The sequence below is a fragment of the Salvelinus namaycush genome, chromosome 20 (genome assembly GCF_016432855.1).
Source record: "Salvelinus namaycush isolate Seneca chromosome 20, SaNama_1.0, whole genome shotgun sequence".
NCBI classification, from domain to species: Eukaryota; Metazoa; Chordata; class Actinopteri; order Salmoniformes; family Salmonidae; genus Salvelinus; species Salvelinus namaycush.
In genome coordinates, this window is record NC_052326.1 from 26,526,583 (window position 1) to 26,543,032 (window position 16,450).

Consider the following 16,450-nt stretch of genomic DNA (forward strand, 5'->3'; position numbering starts at 1 on the left):
TACTGCGTTTCTGTCTAAATGTATAGTGTCTAAAGCCATGGCATCATAATGATGGTAATAAGAGGTGGATTAATTCGGGTGGGACTGTGTAGGACCTCACTGAAGGCCCAGGCCCCAGGCCCACGGCACGCCACTGCAACGATCTAGCTGCTATGAAAATAAACTGTTCGCGTGTGGTTAGGCGTGTATTAATTCTGCCCATTCTGTTGAAAAACCTTTCTTAAACGGAAGCAAACTCAACGAAACTGGGATAAACATACCTGCGTTTGTGTAATAGAAACTCTCGTTTTCAACTGTTGGACTAATGATTGCACCCTCGATCAGCTAGATGCAGGCAAGATTGTGAAAGGTGGTATTGAATGGGTCATTGTCTGTCACCTTGATTACTCAAATTACTCTTGGCCTGTGCACCTACGTTGTAAACTTTCATTAATAGACTAGGTTGTAGCAACCTCATGATGGGTACAGGGGAAATTGGTGTATCGTGAAGTAGTCTAAACCTATCGATGTTACATTGAGCTGGGTGAATGGAATATGAATGACAGTCATCCAATATGCCGTAATAGAAATATGGCCATGCTAATACTGTTTTTTACGTCCTCTCTCATAAACGGCACCGACCGCCAAATAGGTCACCACTTATTGGAATCGTTCATCGTTAACAGCAATCAATGTAAGATCCATTTTGGCTATTGAGAAGACAATTTATGTGTCTGGGTGGTTATCTTTCCAATCACATTTGACCCAGTCTTGGCCTGCTGTCTGGCTGTATGGTTGTAGTGAGAAAGTGTTTGCGCTTGTGTGTTTGCTCTTTGTGTGTTTATGTGTCTGTCAGAATATCTGTATATTGTCAGTGGTGGGCTATAATTAAAAGCTGTAACCTAGGGCTATGTGATGCTATTTCCATACCTACAGCGACCTCAAGTGGTAATAATTGATAATAGTTCTACAACATTATACAACATTCGGGTAGTTCAACAATAGAGAACTTGAACAGATCTTAGGTTTCTTTTGCACACACTCAAACATTTCTGAAACATTCATTTCTGGTTAGTTATACAATCTATTTAGAAACTCTTTAATCCTTTAACCCTATTCTCAACCGGCTGGTAGAGCATGAGTTGACAGTGGATATGAACATAATCTTCACTTAACTTCATTGGTTAACTACCCCAGCCCTCCTGCATCAGTTTGGAAACCCTGGCCTATAAAATAATGTCTATAATAGTAATACAAAAACGGAACTTTGTCATTTATTTAAATGTAGTCTGAACATGTGGGAAAGATTGGAAGAACCTGGATCATTTGAAATGTAAGAACATTTGGAGTGATATTGCACTATACACCACCTGAAAACACATTAATTTCAATGTAATAGAATACAAATCTTTGGACATACAAAATTACCATAATTTGTTATAATTTTACATCAGTCCTTATTTAACAATGCTTACCTACCTATACCAGCCTTTGAATTATACCTGAAGTAATTTTTTAAATTGTTGAAATTAGTAGAAATGCTATGTAAATTGCCATTCTAATATGGCATTGCTGGTATGACCTTCTATTGACTTCTCAGCCACCTGGTAGAGGTCTGTTATTTCCTAAATAAACATCAAGTTGAGTTGTTAGTATTAGGAATTTAAGGTAAAATATTTTTTTCAACATGTTTTACAAGAAGAAATCATTAAAGGGTTCAAATAGTATCATCTTTGGAATGATCATGGAGAAATATAACTGGAGAACAATCTAAATACACTGTTTGCTTTAGTGATAAATAGCATGATTATCATATAGATAATAAAATTCACAGTGTAAAACCTAACACAACACATACTGGCAGTTGGTCACGACAAGCTATATATCTGTGAAGATATTTAATTTGATTATATGTCCATTCCCAAAAGTAAAAAAAAAATAGGCAAGCCAGTAAGCTTGAAATGCCAAGGGAGAGGACATGAACAGTGTGATTAATGAATACAGTTTTTTGCAATCACTTTGACAAATTCTTCACAACTCTTAAAACAAAAGTCAAAACTGATTGAGCATACATTGGAGTTGGAGTTGAACACATTGAACACATTGGAGTTGAACACATCTTTCGCTCATGGTCATTCATGGAAAATCTAAGTTTTTCGTGAACATTTTTCAAATCTGATCTTTTTGAAGCACTGAATAGAAGGAATAATTGTCACGACTTCCGCCGAGGTCGGTCCCTCTCCCTGTACGGGCGGCGTTCGGCGATCGACGTCACCGGTCTTCTAGCCATCGCTGATCCATCTTTCATTTTCCATTGGTTTTGTCTTTATTTTCTACACACCTGGTTTTCATTATCCAATTACATGTTCATGTATTTAACCCTCTGTTTCCCCCATGTTTGTTGTGCGTGATTATTTCTCTGTTCAGTTCGGTTCATGATGGCTAGTTTTTTGACGGGTGCTGTGTTCACCCGTGCGTTATATTTACCGTTGGTATTTTGGTCAAGTGTATTTGTTTACCTTGTGCCTTTATTTTGAGTAAAGTACGTTGCTCACTCATTTTGCTCTCCTGTGCCTGACATGCACCAGCTACACTCACCTTCTGACAATAATAGAGGGTAAAAACCATTTCCAATACAATATTTATCAGTATACCAGTATGTACAATCTTTAAAGTTTACTGCAAACCAATTTCTATAATCATTTGTTAGTGTCCAATGTAAAGTTTGGAGCATGTCGAGAAAATGTCATGCACAGTTACAGTATCCTTATACAGTACATATATAGAAGAAATCATCAGAAATAGGTTTTATTATGGCATGTATTGTAAAGCAGAAGCCTATATTAAAAAGGTATTGGTGTAGCCGGGTATATAAATCAATTTCTGTCCCATGCAACAAGATCAATATTTCTATATAGTGTATATAGAGTATCATCAGCTAAAATCCTCAGTTTACAGTGTATCAATGAAATTCAGATAATGTGTGGAATATACTGTAATTTAAAACCAAAATATTATAGCAGTGGATTGCACACTACACCATAATTTCAAATGGTAGCAAATGACTCTTTCCACTTTGCCATGGTGTATTGAAGAACATCGGCTGATTGAGAATGTGGTGTAAAGTACTTAAGTAGTAGTTTAAAGTATTTTTACTTAAGTAGTGTTTTGGGGTATCTGTACTTTACTACTTTTACTTTTCTACATTCTTAAAGAAAATGATGTACTTTTTACTCCACCCAAAGTACTCGTTACATTTTGAATGCTTAATAGGACAGGAAAATGGTCCAATTCTCACACTAATAAAGAGGACATCTCTGGTCATCCCTACTGCCTCTGATCTGGCAGACTCATTAAACACAAATGCTTTGTTTGTAAATTATGTTGGAGTGTGCCTCTGGCTATCGTAAATAAAAAATATATATAAGTAATTTGAAATTATTTATACTTTTACTTTTGATACTTAAGTACAGTACCAGACAAGTTTAATGAGTTTGAGCTAATCAGTTGTGTTGTGACAAGGTAGGGTTGGTATACAGAAAATAGCCCTATTTGGTAAAAGTCCAAGTCCATATTATGACAAGAACAGCTCAAATAGGCAAACAGAAAAGACAGACCATTACTTTAAGGTGAAGGTCAGTCAATTCCCGAAAAGTGTCAAGTGCAGTCGCAAAAACCATCAAGCGCTATGATGCCACAGGAAAGGAAGACAGTCACCTCTGCTGCAGAAGTTAAGTTCATTAGAGTTACCAGCCTCAGAAATTGCAACCCAAATAAATGGGGACTGCGTGAATCAGGCCTTCATGGTTGAATTGCTGCAAAGAAATCACTACTAAAGGCAACCAATAATAAGAGACTTGCTTGGGCCAAGAAACATAAGCAATGGACATTAGACCATTTTAGATTTTTCCAACCGCTGTGTCTTTGTGAGACGCAGAGTAGATGAACTGATAATCTCTGTATGTGTGGTTCCAACATGGAGGACATGTGATGGTGCTTTGCTGGTGACACTGTCTGTGATTTATTTAGAATTCAAGGCACACTTAACCAGCATGGCTACCACAGCATTCTGCACCGATACACCATCCCATCTGGTTTGTGCTTAGTGGGACATCATTTGTTTTTCAACAGGACAATGACCCAACACACCTCCAAGCTGTGTAAGGGCTATGTGACCAAGAAGGAGAGTGATGGAGTGCTGCATCAGATGACCTGGCCTCCACAATCACCCGACCTCAACCCAATTGAGATGGTTTGGGATGAGTTGGACCGCAGAGTGAAGGAAAAGCAGCCAACAAGTGCTCAGTATATGTGGGTACTCCTTCAAGACTGTTGGAAAAGCATTCCTCGTGAAGCTGGTTGAGCGAATGCAAAGCTGTCATCAAGGCAAAGGGTGGCTACTGTCGTGTCTTTGGCTATGCCAGATTAATTTCTATGACATACTATTCTATAAAATATTTTCTCCGTAATTAATATTACCTGATTGAACTAATCATGTAAAAGTAATTAACTAGAGAGGGACACCACGAAATAATATTTATAGAGCTGTTATCTTCCGAATAAACTCTTAAAGATTTAGTAATATTTTACATCCATAGCAGTCAACCTTAATCGTCATCTTATTCAGTCTCATCTGAAAGTTGTAAATCCTTGGTTATCTGCAAGAATCCTGGCTAACAAGTTGAATCAGCAATACAAAATTGGGTTTATTTATTTATTTACTAAATACCTAACTAATCACACAGAATCACACATACACAATTAAATCATAACTTGATTACAAATTGCCGTCATAAAGGAAAACGTCCCTAGCGGGCGGAATAGATATGACAGCTTGTTACACAAAGGAAAGGGGGCTGTGTTTTAGTGAAAGAGCGGGAGACTGGAACAGAGGCGAAGCTGTGCTATCGTAAATACAGTATCTTATGCATTCTAAATTACCGCCCATTTGGAAAAGGAAAATGCAATAAATATTTACTCTGAGCTGCGCTTCAGTAGGTTGGTGGTAGATGGAAGACCGGGTTGCCAAACCGAGTCCTCTTCCTTTGAAGAATGTCTCTGGTGGTCACTGTCGTAGTAACGTCATTGTGTAGTAGACGGGATACTCTGACTGTCCTTCCTAACCTGCGTTTGTAGCAGCTGTTGCTAACTCAACGGCTAGGAAGTATCACTTCTGTAGTGAATACGAGTTCAAAGTTCATACCATTCACAACCAAAGTTCATGCTGATGTTGGCTTCGTTCTGTAGTTATTATCTGAACCATTCTGACATCGGATCGTCATCCTAATGTACCCGGAACAGAAAGTTATATTTTTGTCAATGGCTTTATATAGTGGAGGGAGAGGGGTGTGTCTGAAAAGTTTATTACCCATGTCTCTTCACAGGGGCGGGCCACTGGTTGAGCAGAGGCCCAAACTTATGAAAACCCAAATCTCTCATTTGGAAGCTAAAATTACATTTCATCTCTTCACAAATAATTTCATATTCAAGCATTTCAATTAAACAACAATTCCATGTGAATCAGATACCTCTGATGTTTAGACTTTCCACAGTAGAGTTTGTCATTCTATCATTGATGAGAATGTTTCAGAGGGCAACCGAACTGACATAATATACCTTAAGTACCACCGCATATGTTCAGTTGGTCGGATTACCAGAATATAGTTCATTTCCCCCCAACTTCTGATGTTCCCAGAATCTCTATGTTAACCAAAGGGGCTTTCTTTTTTAAATTATTATTATTATTTTTTTTATATAAATTTTCTCCCCAATTTTCGTGGTATCCAATCGCTAGTAATTACTATCTTGTCTCATCGCTACAACTCCCGTACGGGCTCGGGAGAGACGAAGGTCGAAAGCCATGCGTCCTCCGAAGCACAACCCAACCAAGCCGCACTGCTTCTTAACACAGCGCGCCTCCAACCCGGAAGCCAGCCGCACCAATGTGTCGGAGGAAACACCGTGTACCTGGCCCCCTTGGTTAGCGCGCACTGCGCCCGGCCCGCCACAGGAGTCGCTGGAGCGCGATGAGACAAGGATATCCCTACCGGCCAAACCCTCCCTAACCCGGATGACGCTATGCCAATTGTGCGTCGCCCCACGGACCTCCCGGTCGCGGCCGGCTGCGACAGAGCCTGGGCGCGAACCCAGAGACTCTGGTGGCGCAGTTAGCACTGCGATGCAGTGCCCTAGACCACTGCAAAGGGGCTTTCTAATGTCACATCAGTAGGGAAGAGGAACGGGGGAGGGGGGAAAGAGGTATTTATGACTGTCATAAACCTACCCCCAGGCCAACGTCATGACACTACTTTGAAGAATCTAAAATCTAAAATATATTTTGATTTGTTTAACACTTTTCTGGTTACTACATGATTCCATATGCGTTATTTCATATTTTTCAATGTAGAAAATAGTAAAAATTAAGAAAAACCCTTGAATGAGTAGGTGTGTCCAAACTTTTGACTGGTACTGTATATTTTAACAGTTACATTTACTTTTTATACTTAAGTATATTTTAAACCAAATACTTTTAGACAAGTAGTATTTTACTGGATGACTGTTACTTTTAAGTTTCTATTAAGGTAACTTTACTTTTACTCAAGTGAGGATGATGTAGTATTTACAGCCACATCCATAGATGTATGTGATTTGGTTTACTTCCAACCTTAATAAATGTCAATTGACAAATTGCTACCATCCTCCTCTGGGTACATTGACTTCGATTGGAAAAACCTAGGAGGCTCATGGTTCTCACCCCCTTTCCATAGACTTACACAGTAATTATGACAACTTCCTCCAACCTATCAAAGCTCTTGTAACATGAACTGACATGTTGTCCACCCAATCAAAGGATCAGAGAATGAATCTGAAAGCATAATCTACAGCTAGCTAGCACTGCAGTGCATACAATGTGGTGAGTAGTTGACTCAAAGAGAAAGACAATAGCTGAATAGTTTTGAACAAATTAATTTCTTAAAAAATGAAGGAAAAGCAAGAGAGAGAGATTTCAGTTTCACTTACTTAGCTAGCAAATGCAGCTACCCAGTTTAGCCTACTAAGACAACCTGCTCAAACAGAGGGATGCTATGTTAGCTAGGCAGCTTTGAATATCCAACACAACACTGGAACTCTTCCAAGTCAAGGTAAGCTTTTGGTTTTACAAATTCATTACCACCGGAGGCTGCCGGTGTAAGTGCTAAATTGCTTACTGACTGTACACTGTAACGTTGCTGCCTGAGCACAGCCGAGAGCTGCCCAGTGGCACGAGCCTACAAGATGAGCTAAACTACTTCTATGCTCACTTCGAGGCAAATAACACTGAAACATGCATGAGAGCACCAGCTGTTCCAGACGACTGTATGATCACGCTCTCCGCGGTCAATGTGAGTAAGACCTTTAAACAGGTCAACATTCACAAGGCCACAGGGCCAGACAGATTACCAGGACGTGTACCTCGAGCATGCGCTGACCAACTGGCAAGTGTCTTCACTGACATTTTTTACCTCTTCCTGTCCGAGTCTGTAATACCAACATGTTTTAAGCAGACCACCATAGTGCCTGTGCCCAAGAACACTAACGTAACCTGCCTAAATGACTGCCGACCTGTAGCACTCACGTCTGTAGCCATGAAGTGCTTTGAAAGTCTGGTCATGGCTCACATCAACACCATCATCCCAGAAACCCTAGACCCACTCCAATTTGCATACCGCCCCAACAGATCCACAGATGATGCAATCTCTATTGCACTCCACACTGCCCTTTCCCACCTGGACAAAAGGAACACTTATGTGAGAATGCTATTCATTGACTACAGCTCAGCATTCAACACCATAGTGCCCTCAAAGCTCATCAGTAAGCTAAGGACCCTGGGACTAAACACCTCCCTCTGCAACTGGATCCTGGGCTTCCTGGCGGGCTGCCCCCAGGTGGTAATGGTAGGTAACAACACATCCGTCACGCTGATCCTCAACACAGGGCCCCTCAGTTGTGCATGCTCAGTCCCCTCTTGTACTCCCTGTTCAATCATGACTGCACAGCCAGGCACGACTCCAACACCATCATAACATTTGCCGATGACACAACAGTCACCGACAACGACGAGACAGCCTATAGGGAGAGGTCAGAGACCTGGCCGTGTGGTGTCAGGACAACAACCTCTCCCTCAACATGATGAAGACAAAGTAGATGATTGTGGACTACAGGAAAAAAAGAACCGAGCACGCCCCCATTCTCATCGACGGGGCTGTAGTGGAGCAGGTTGAGAGCTTCAAGTTCCTTGGTGTCCACATCACCAACAAACTAGAATGGTCCAAGCACACCAAGACAGTTGTGAAGAGGGCACGACAAAACCTATTCCCCCTCAGGAGACTGAAAAGATTTGGCATGGGTCCTGAGATCCTAAAAAGGTTTTACAGCTGCACCATCAAGAGAATCCTTGGGACGGCAGGTAGCCTAGTGGTTAGAGCATTGGGCCAGTAACCGAAAGGTTGTTATATCGAATCCCCGAGCTGACAAGGTAAAAATCAGTTGTTCTGCTCCTGAACAAGGCAGTTAACCCACTGTTCCTAGGCCATCATTGTAAAGAAGAATTTGTTCTTAACTGACTTGCCTAGTTAAATAAATATAAAAATACGACAACTGCTCGGCCTCTGACCGCAAGACACTACAGAAGGTAGTGCGAACGACCCACTACATCACTGGGGCCAAGCTTCCTGCCATCTAGGACCTCTATACCAGGCGGTGTCAGAGGAAGGCCCTAAAAATTGTCAAAGACCCCAGCCACCCTAGTCATAGACTGTTCTCTCTACTACCACACGGCAAGCGGTACCGGAGCACCAAGTCTAGGTCCAAGAGGCTTCTAAACAGCTTCTACCCCCAAGCCATAAGACTCCTGAACATCTAGTCAAATGGCTACCCAGACTATTTGCATTGCCCCCCTCTTTACACCACTGCTACTCTCTGTTGTCATCTATGTATAGTCACTTTAATAACTCTACATACATGTACATACTACCTCAATCTGCTGCTCTTTAGTTACTTGTTACTTTTATGTCCTTATTCTTATCCATTACTTTTTGAAACTGCATTGTTGGTTAGGAGCTTGTAAGTAAGCATTTCACTGTAAGGTCTACACCTGTTGTATTCGGCGCATGTGACTAATACAATTTGATTTGATTGTAGCAGGTTTACTAACGCATTAGTTAGAACGTTTAGCTATGCTGACTATGACATTACTTTAGCTAATATGGTGACAACGATGTAGGCTGTGTGTAGCGGTTATGATATGGTTTGGCTTGGAAAGGTTTTTTTGCCTGGTCACATACAGCTGATGAGTTGTGCATTGAAGTCCACAATCAAAGGTAATAGGAGGAGAGCGCATAGATGTGAGAAGGAATACAATATGGCTGTTATGAAAGTGAACTGCGTTTATGGGTGATCAGGGGTGTATTCATTCGGCCAATTCTGTTGAAACTTTACATAAACAGAAGCAAACGGAACGAAACGGGGATAAACATACCTGAATCTGTCCAATGGAAACTCTTGTTTGCAACTGTTGGACTAATGATTACACCATAGATCAGCTGGATGCAGGCAAGACAGTATATTGAATGTGTCAATGTCTTTCCGTGTGTCACTGTCTGTCGCCTAAATGTATATCGACCTGTGTGCACCTACGTTGTAGTAACCTCATGATGGATATGGAGAAAATAGTAGTATCATGTAGCCTTAACCTATTGCTGTTACATTGAACTGGGTGAATGGAATATGAATGACAGTCATCCAATATGCCGTAATTGAAATAAGGCCATGCTCATTAAAAAAAATCTTTATTAGGCAAACTATTCGAATTTTAGCAACCAGGAAATGGCGGTAGTACATGCATAGTGCATCTTTAAACTACATTTCCAAAGTGATAAAAAATTAAAATAATACTGCAGCATCAGTCAATAGTGTGCAACAGCAGTTTGAAATTCTGGGCGTTACAGCATGTGGGCATTCCTGCATCTCTTTGACCAATAGAAGTATAAAGAGGGGTTCCTGCAGATACAGGAATGGCCACATGAAGGAACGCCCCAAATTGCGCCGCGAAATTGCACCCTTCTCACATCAATGGATGGGATAGTTTTAATAAGAGCCCTTGGAAGCCCCTGGGGGATGCTGGGTAAATTAGTCTAATGATGGTCCTCTATGATTTGCCCCTCTGAACAACGGGAGCTAACAATGAGCGGGGAGAGAGACGTTGGACAGGGGAAAAACAGGTGGATCATAACATAACCAGGGGGACAACCTGAAAATAACGGAAACCACCCCTGAAAATAAATACACTACCGTTCAAAAGTTTGGGGTCACTTAGAAATGTCCTTGTTTTTGAAAGAAAAGCACATTGTTTGTCCATTAAAATAACATCAAATTGATCAGAATGTCACGACTTCCGCCGAAGCCGGTCCCTCTCCTTGTTCGGGCGGTGTTCGGCGATCGACGTCACCGACCTTCTAGCCATCACTGATCCATTTTTCATTTTCCATTGGTTTTGTCTTGTCTTCCTTCACACCTGGTTCCAATCCCATCAATTAGATGTTGTGAATTTAACCCTCTGTTTCCCCTCATGTCCTTGTCGGAGATTGTTTTATTGTATGTTATGTGCAAGTCGTGTCGGTGTGCGACGGGTTTTGTACCCAATTATATCATTTTTTTTGTATATTTTGGTTTTTGGGGTTTTATGAGCACTTATTAAACGACTCCGTTTACACCAAGTTCGTTTTCATGCGCCTGACTTCCCTGCCACCGACACGCACCCTTTACACAGAAATACAGTGTAGACATTTTTAATGTTGTAAATGACTATTATAGCTGGAAAAGGCAGATTTTTTTATGGAATATCTACATAGGTGTACAGAGGCCCATTATCAGCAACCATCACTCCTGTGTTCCAATGGCACTTTGTGTTAGCTAATCCAAGTTGATCATTTTAAAAGGCCAATTGATCATTAGAAAACCCTTTTGCAATTGTGTTTGCACAGCTGAAAACTGCTCTGATTAAAGAAGCAATAAAACTGGTCACCTTTAGACTAGTAGAGTATCTGGAGCATCAGCATTTGTGGGTTCGATTACAGGCTCAAAATGGCCAGAAACAAAGAACTTTCTTCTGAAACTCATCAGTCTATTTTTGTTCTGAGAAATTAAGGCTATTCTATGTGAGAAATTTCCAAGAAACTGAAGATCTCGTATAACGCTGTGTACTATTCCCTTCACAGAACAGCGCAAACTGTCTCTAACCAGAATAGAAAGAGGAGTGGGAGGCCCCGGTGCACAACTGAACAAGAGGACAAGTACATTAGAGTGTCTAGTTTGAGAAACAGACTCCTCACAAGTCCTCAACTGGCAGCTTCATTAAATAGTACCCGTGAAACACCAGTCTCAACGTCAACAGTAAAGAGGCGACTCCGCGATTCTGGCCTTCTAGGAAAGAAGGCAAAATAAACTGTTTTCACTATTCAGTAGTAGAGAGGTAATCAAAGTCGAGGAGAGAGTTTCAGCAAATATTTAAAAAATATGTAACTGAATGAATAAATGAGTACGACTTTGTATGGAATAATTAAATAACCAGTGCTTGCCTTCCCCTCATTCTGTGTTTAAATGTCCACATATATATATATATACAAACCCTGTTATAAGTAATAACCCATCCAATAAATACCTAAGAACATTTAAAGTAATGGAATGTTTAAGATCTGGAGTGTTGAAATATTGTGATAAGCTCTCACATTATGCAAAGACAGATCCTGTTGGACTGTTCACTCTCTCTCAATGAGCTTCATGTAGATGAGCCTCTGGCATCAACTGTCTCGGAGATTGAGAGATGGTACAAATAAAGGCCTTTAATTTGACTGTTTTTTAAAGAGCAAACAAGACTTACTTACTTACTTACTTACTTACTTTATTGTCCCCATGGGGAAATTTTGTTGCAGTGTCATGTACACATTTAAAGTGGCGTTAAATACAAAACAAGATTGACAATACAACTTTCAATAACAGTCACGCACCAATAAAAAAAAAATTATAGTAAGAAATAAGAAATTTAAAAAATAAAACATTTAAAACATTTAAAACATTTAAAACAAAGACTAGCCTGCTGGCCTTAAAGGTCAATGGGAACATTTGCCCAAGCTATTTAAGAGGGATATCACACCTGGCACAAATGATTGTCTCGTTCTATTTTTCCTGCTGAGGGGTGCCCTATACCTGCGCCCAGAGGGGAGTAATTCAAAGTCCAGGTACAGGGGGTGACTTGGGTCTAAAATGATTTTGTGAGCCTTACGGAGGGCCCTGACCTTAAAGATCTCATCCAGGCCTGTCTGTTTGACTCCAAGTACCTTACTTGCTGTGGTAATAATCCTTCTCAGCATGTTTCTCTGACTGACAGTGGCATTGCCAAACCAACAAACAATACAAAAAAAAAGAACATGTACATGTAACAACTATCTATAGATAGGAGTGCCCTCTCACGTACAGTCTATACATCAAAAACATTCTGTCGCTCACAAAAGGGCAGGTTGCCAGAAATAAATTGTGTTCATGTAAGCTCACTGACAAACAAACAGTGGTCTTCCTCTGATCAATACATTCTTAGAAATTGTGATAAATAATAAATGAATGGGTTTGACTCTCATAGTGCCATGTTAAAACAGTCTGCCCAAGAGGATCAAAATGGTTGCCAATGGTTAAACTGATGATGACCTGAGGCCGAAACGTTTGTGTTTTGTTTTCACTTTCATTTATGCACTTTCTTGCACTCTGATTTTTTTGGGCACCATGATATTTTAATAAACATTCAAGCCTCGGTTTTGGATGTTTAGTTTTTTTTCGACAGTGTGCGATCCTCCATCTCTTCCAGTATTCTTATTTTGACTCCTACACACCTGGAAAATATACTGCTCAGTAAGTAGTAAGTACCTTAAAAGAGCACAGATGGCCTCATCATTTTTGCCAATGGTTAGAGGAATGTCAACAAACATGTACGTCTACTTTATTATTAGGCTATGTGAAGGGAAGTATAATATTTTTCCACTGGCTTCCCCATAATGTCAGTTGCAGTGTGTGTCGGGGTGTGGGACCTGTCAGTGAGTAAGAAAGGACTTAACGACAGCACGCAGCCGCCGGTGACCCACTGCCAGCACGATGGGCGAAATGGCGATGAAGATGCTGTTGGCAAAGCGAGCTATTACCGGGAGAAACCTGTCTGAAGATCCTTTATTGTAGTTTAAGTAGTTGATAGAGATGATGCTAGTTCCCCAAGACACAATGAAGAGGATGGTGAGGGCTAGAATCACCTGGCGAGAGAGGGAAGGAAAGAAAATACTGTGAAACTATTTACCTGTTTTCGTCCTCTCTTAGCACGACGGTCATAAAAGATACACACACATTCTCTATAAAAACACTGTTTATTGAAAACACCAGGATCATAAACACCTTAGTAATCCAAAAGCTTTTTTTTTTTTTTTTCACATTCCTCATTTTTTATGACAATAACAATGTTACAGGTTCAAATCACGTGTTGTACTTATTTCCGTCCACAATAAGCAGGCGGCAGGCCACACACAACAAGCCATCATTCTGAATCCCCTCCAGTCTCTCTTACCTTGGCAGCCCGTCTCTCAGCCGGTATCCTCTTGATGATGGGCGCGTCCTGGGCCATGTGTGCTGGGTTGCGGGTCCTGCCGTGGGTGTAGAGTGTGTAGAGTGAGCCCAGGTTGGTGATGGCCATCAGGATGATAGGCAGGATCTCATGGATCACCATGGAGGTGGTGGCGTATGCCAGGGTATCGTAGCTGGAGGGGAAGTTCCACACACAGCCCAGCAGGGGGCGTGTGGTGCTGCTGACCAAAATCAGGGTCTGGAGGGGAAGAGAGAAGAGGGTAGAGGAGACAGAGGACAGCAGAGAGGAGAGGAAATGAGGGGAGATGGGGATGGAGATAACTACCTGGCATGATGACTCCTTGCTGTCCTCAGTCCACCTGGCCGTGCTGCTGCTCCAGTTTCAACTGTTCTGCCTGCGGCTATGGAACCCTGACCTGTTCACCGGACGTGCTACCTGTCCCAGACCTGCTGTTTTCAACTCTCTAGAGACTGCAGGAGCGGTAGAGATACTCTTGATGATCGGCTATGAAAAGCCAACTGACATTTACTCCTGAGGTGCTGACTTGCTGCACCCTAGACAACTACTGTGATTATTATTATTTGACCATGCTGGTAATTTATGAACATTTGAACATCTTGGCCATGTTCTCTTATAATCTCCACCTGGCACAGCCAGAAGAAGACTGGCCACCCCTCATAGCCTGGTTCCTTTCTAGGTTTCTTCCTAGGTTTTGGCCTTTCTAGGGAGTTTTTCCTAGCCACCGTGCTTCTACACCTGCATTGCTTGCTGTTTGGGGTTTTAGGCTGAGTTTCTGTACAGCACTTTGAGATATCAGCTGATGTAAGAAGAGCTATATAAATACATTTGATGTGATTTGATTTGAGATAAGACGGAGAAGGTTTTTTAGATAGTTTCCCACAACTTAGAAAATACACATCACCTATTGTCTACCTCTGTGCTTCTATTATATCAGGGTCCTACCTCTGTGCTGTTCTTGTTCCCCTTGGTAGAGTAGATGTGTGCAGGTATAGCGTAGATCAGGTTGAGATACCAGATGAGGCCCAGGCTAATCAGAAGGGTCTTGGAGGGTCTGCGGGGCCCGTGAACAGTCCGTGAGGGAGGGGCCACGCGCCTCAGTGTCTGGAAGTGGAAAGCACTGAGGAAAAGTGTTGACCACACGTTGACTGAGCGAAGCCACACCCACACCCCCATCAGGACGTGACACCCGTCTCTGGAAGAGTTCAGCTAGAGAGAGAGCTGAGTGTGAGGTTTTATGTGTGTGTACACTATAGTGCCGACCTGAACAATGCTCTTATTATAAGTATGGCATGGTATATTGTCTGATTGCTTTCTTTTCACATGGCATATCTCTAGTTAAAGCCACACCACCCTCCATAACCCTTGCATTTTAAACTACCATTCCTCAAAGACCAGCTCAAATCCCTCCAATATCTCAAATTCCAAATTACAACCCTGTTACTTTGAGCCCAAACCACACACTTTCCATACTTGCCTCCCCATCGTCTCAAGCACCCACATACAGCCCTCATTCTTCATGGCACCCCCTACCACAGTGCCCGACTCCTGTCACATTCCCATCCAGCTCCTTACCTCCAGCCCCAGGTCAGAGATGACCAGCAGGATGTTCCTCAGCAGAGAAAGGAGAAGGTTGGAGAGGGCCATGTTTATCAGGATGATGTCTGAGTTACGTCCTCCACTGGGGTCTCTGAATACGCTCTCACTAATTACGCCAACCACCGTGGCGTTACCCACAATACCCAGCAGGACCAAGATTATGTAGAGGGCGTTCTGGAAGGGATACCCGTTGACACCGAGACCCATCCCCACTGGCTCCTCATCTCTCAACTCCGGCATTGGGGTCTCCATCTCAGATACTGAATTAGAGTTAGAGTTCTGGGTAGAATACTCTTCAGTCTCTTTGCATCCTAATCCAGGGCCCAGTTTTCCCAGTTTCTTCTAAGAGTAGTTATATTTCAGTAAATGTCTGCAGCCTCTAATCCACTGCTAGATGTTTTATTCCAAATATGAACAACTCTTGTTCATAGATACAAATGCACAGCAAAATAGATATTGATTGCTGCCCATCTATTATAGGTACACTTTCATAAACACTCACTCTTTCTGTAGCATTGAACACAAGCCCAACCTCCCACAGAACTACCAATGTAAAATCACCATGGACACCAGACAAATACAAAGTAGTTCCTACCATACCCATCCACCTAAAATCACAGCAAAGGGCATTTCCCTAGTTACCCAACCAATCAATGCTAGACCAGGGGTACACTACACCCATGGGAATGTGGGTGTTTCAGAGTTTAGCTACCAGGAGCTGAGAGTGCATATACACGGAACAGGAGAGATTAATCAGCTAGTCTAATTGAAACATGCCACCTTAGCAGCTAGGTTAATTAGGATGCCACACTAGCTTCCCCAGGGAGGAGGGGGGAGGTGTGTTTGGTTGTGGTGCTGAATAGGAAGTAATCACTTGATGCCATTCATAAAACAAGGCAAGGTCATCCAAAAGCATTTTATTTCAAAAATATTGTTCAGACAATGATCTTAGAGCATAGTTTCCCAAATTATAATGTAATACAAGCAATGTACAAAATTGAAAACATTGGAAAGTAAGAATCTGGCTTGTATTTGGTTCATGATGTGCTGTTTTATAGGCCATTTACAGTAACTCTCATAGCTCTTCCTTGACAACAGCTATATTCAATGTGAGTATTCATCTCTCCTTCCTCTTACCCGCTCGTTCTCCCTCTCAAGGTCACTCCGACGCTCCCTCTCTTTTTCCCTTTCTTTCTC

General features: G+C 41.7%; 1 protein-coding gene across 1 annotated transcript; it reads right to left on the reverse strand.

Moving 5' to 3' along the window:
- Positions 1–13,097: 13,097 nt before the first annotated feature.
- On the reverse strand, positions 13,098–15,460 carry LOC120065730 (olfactory receptor class A-like protein 4). The gene is made up of 4 exons (XM_039016819.1): positions 15,230–15,460; positions 14,600–14,863; positions 13,619–13,873; positions 13,098–13,310 (listed from the first exon to the last, which is right to left on the reverse strand). Exons 1-4 carry the CDS (start codon positions 15,458–15,460, stop codon positions 13,098–13,100), a joined length of 963 nt encoding a protein of 320 aa, XP_038872747.1.
- Positions 15,461–16,450: the final 990 nt, after the last annotated feature.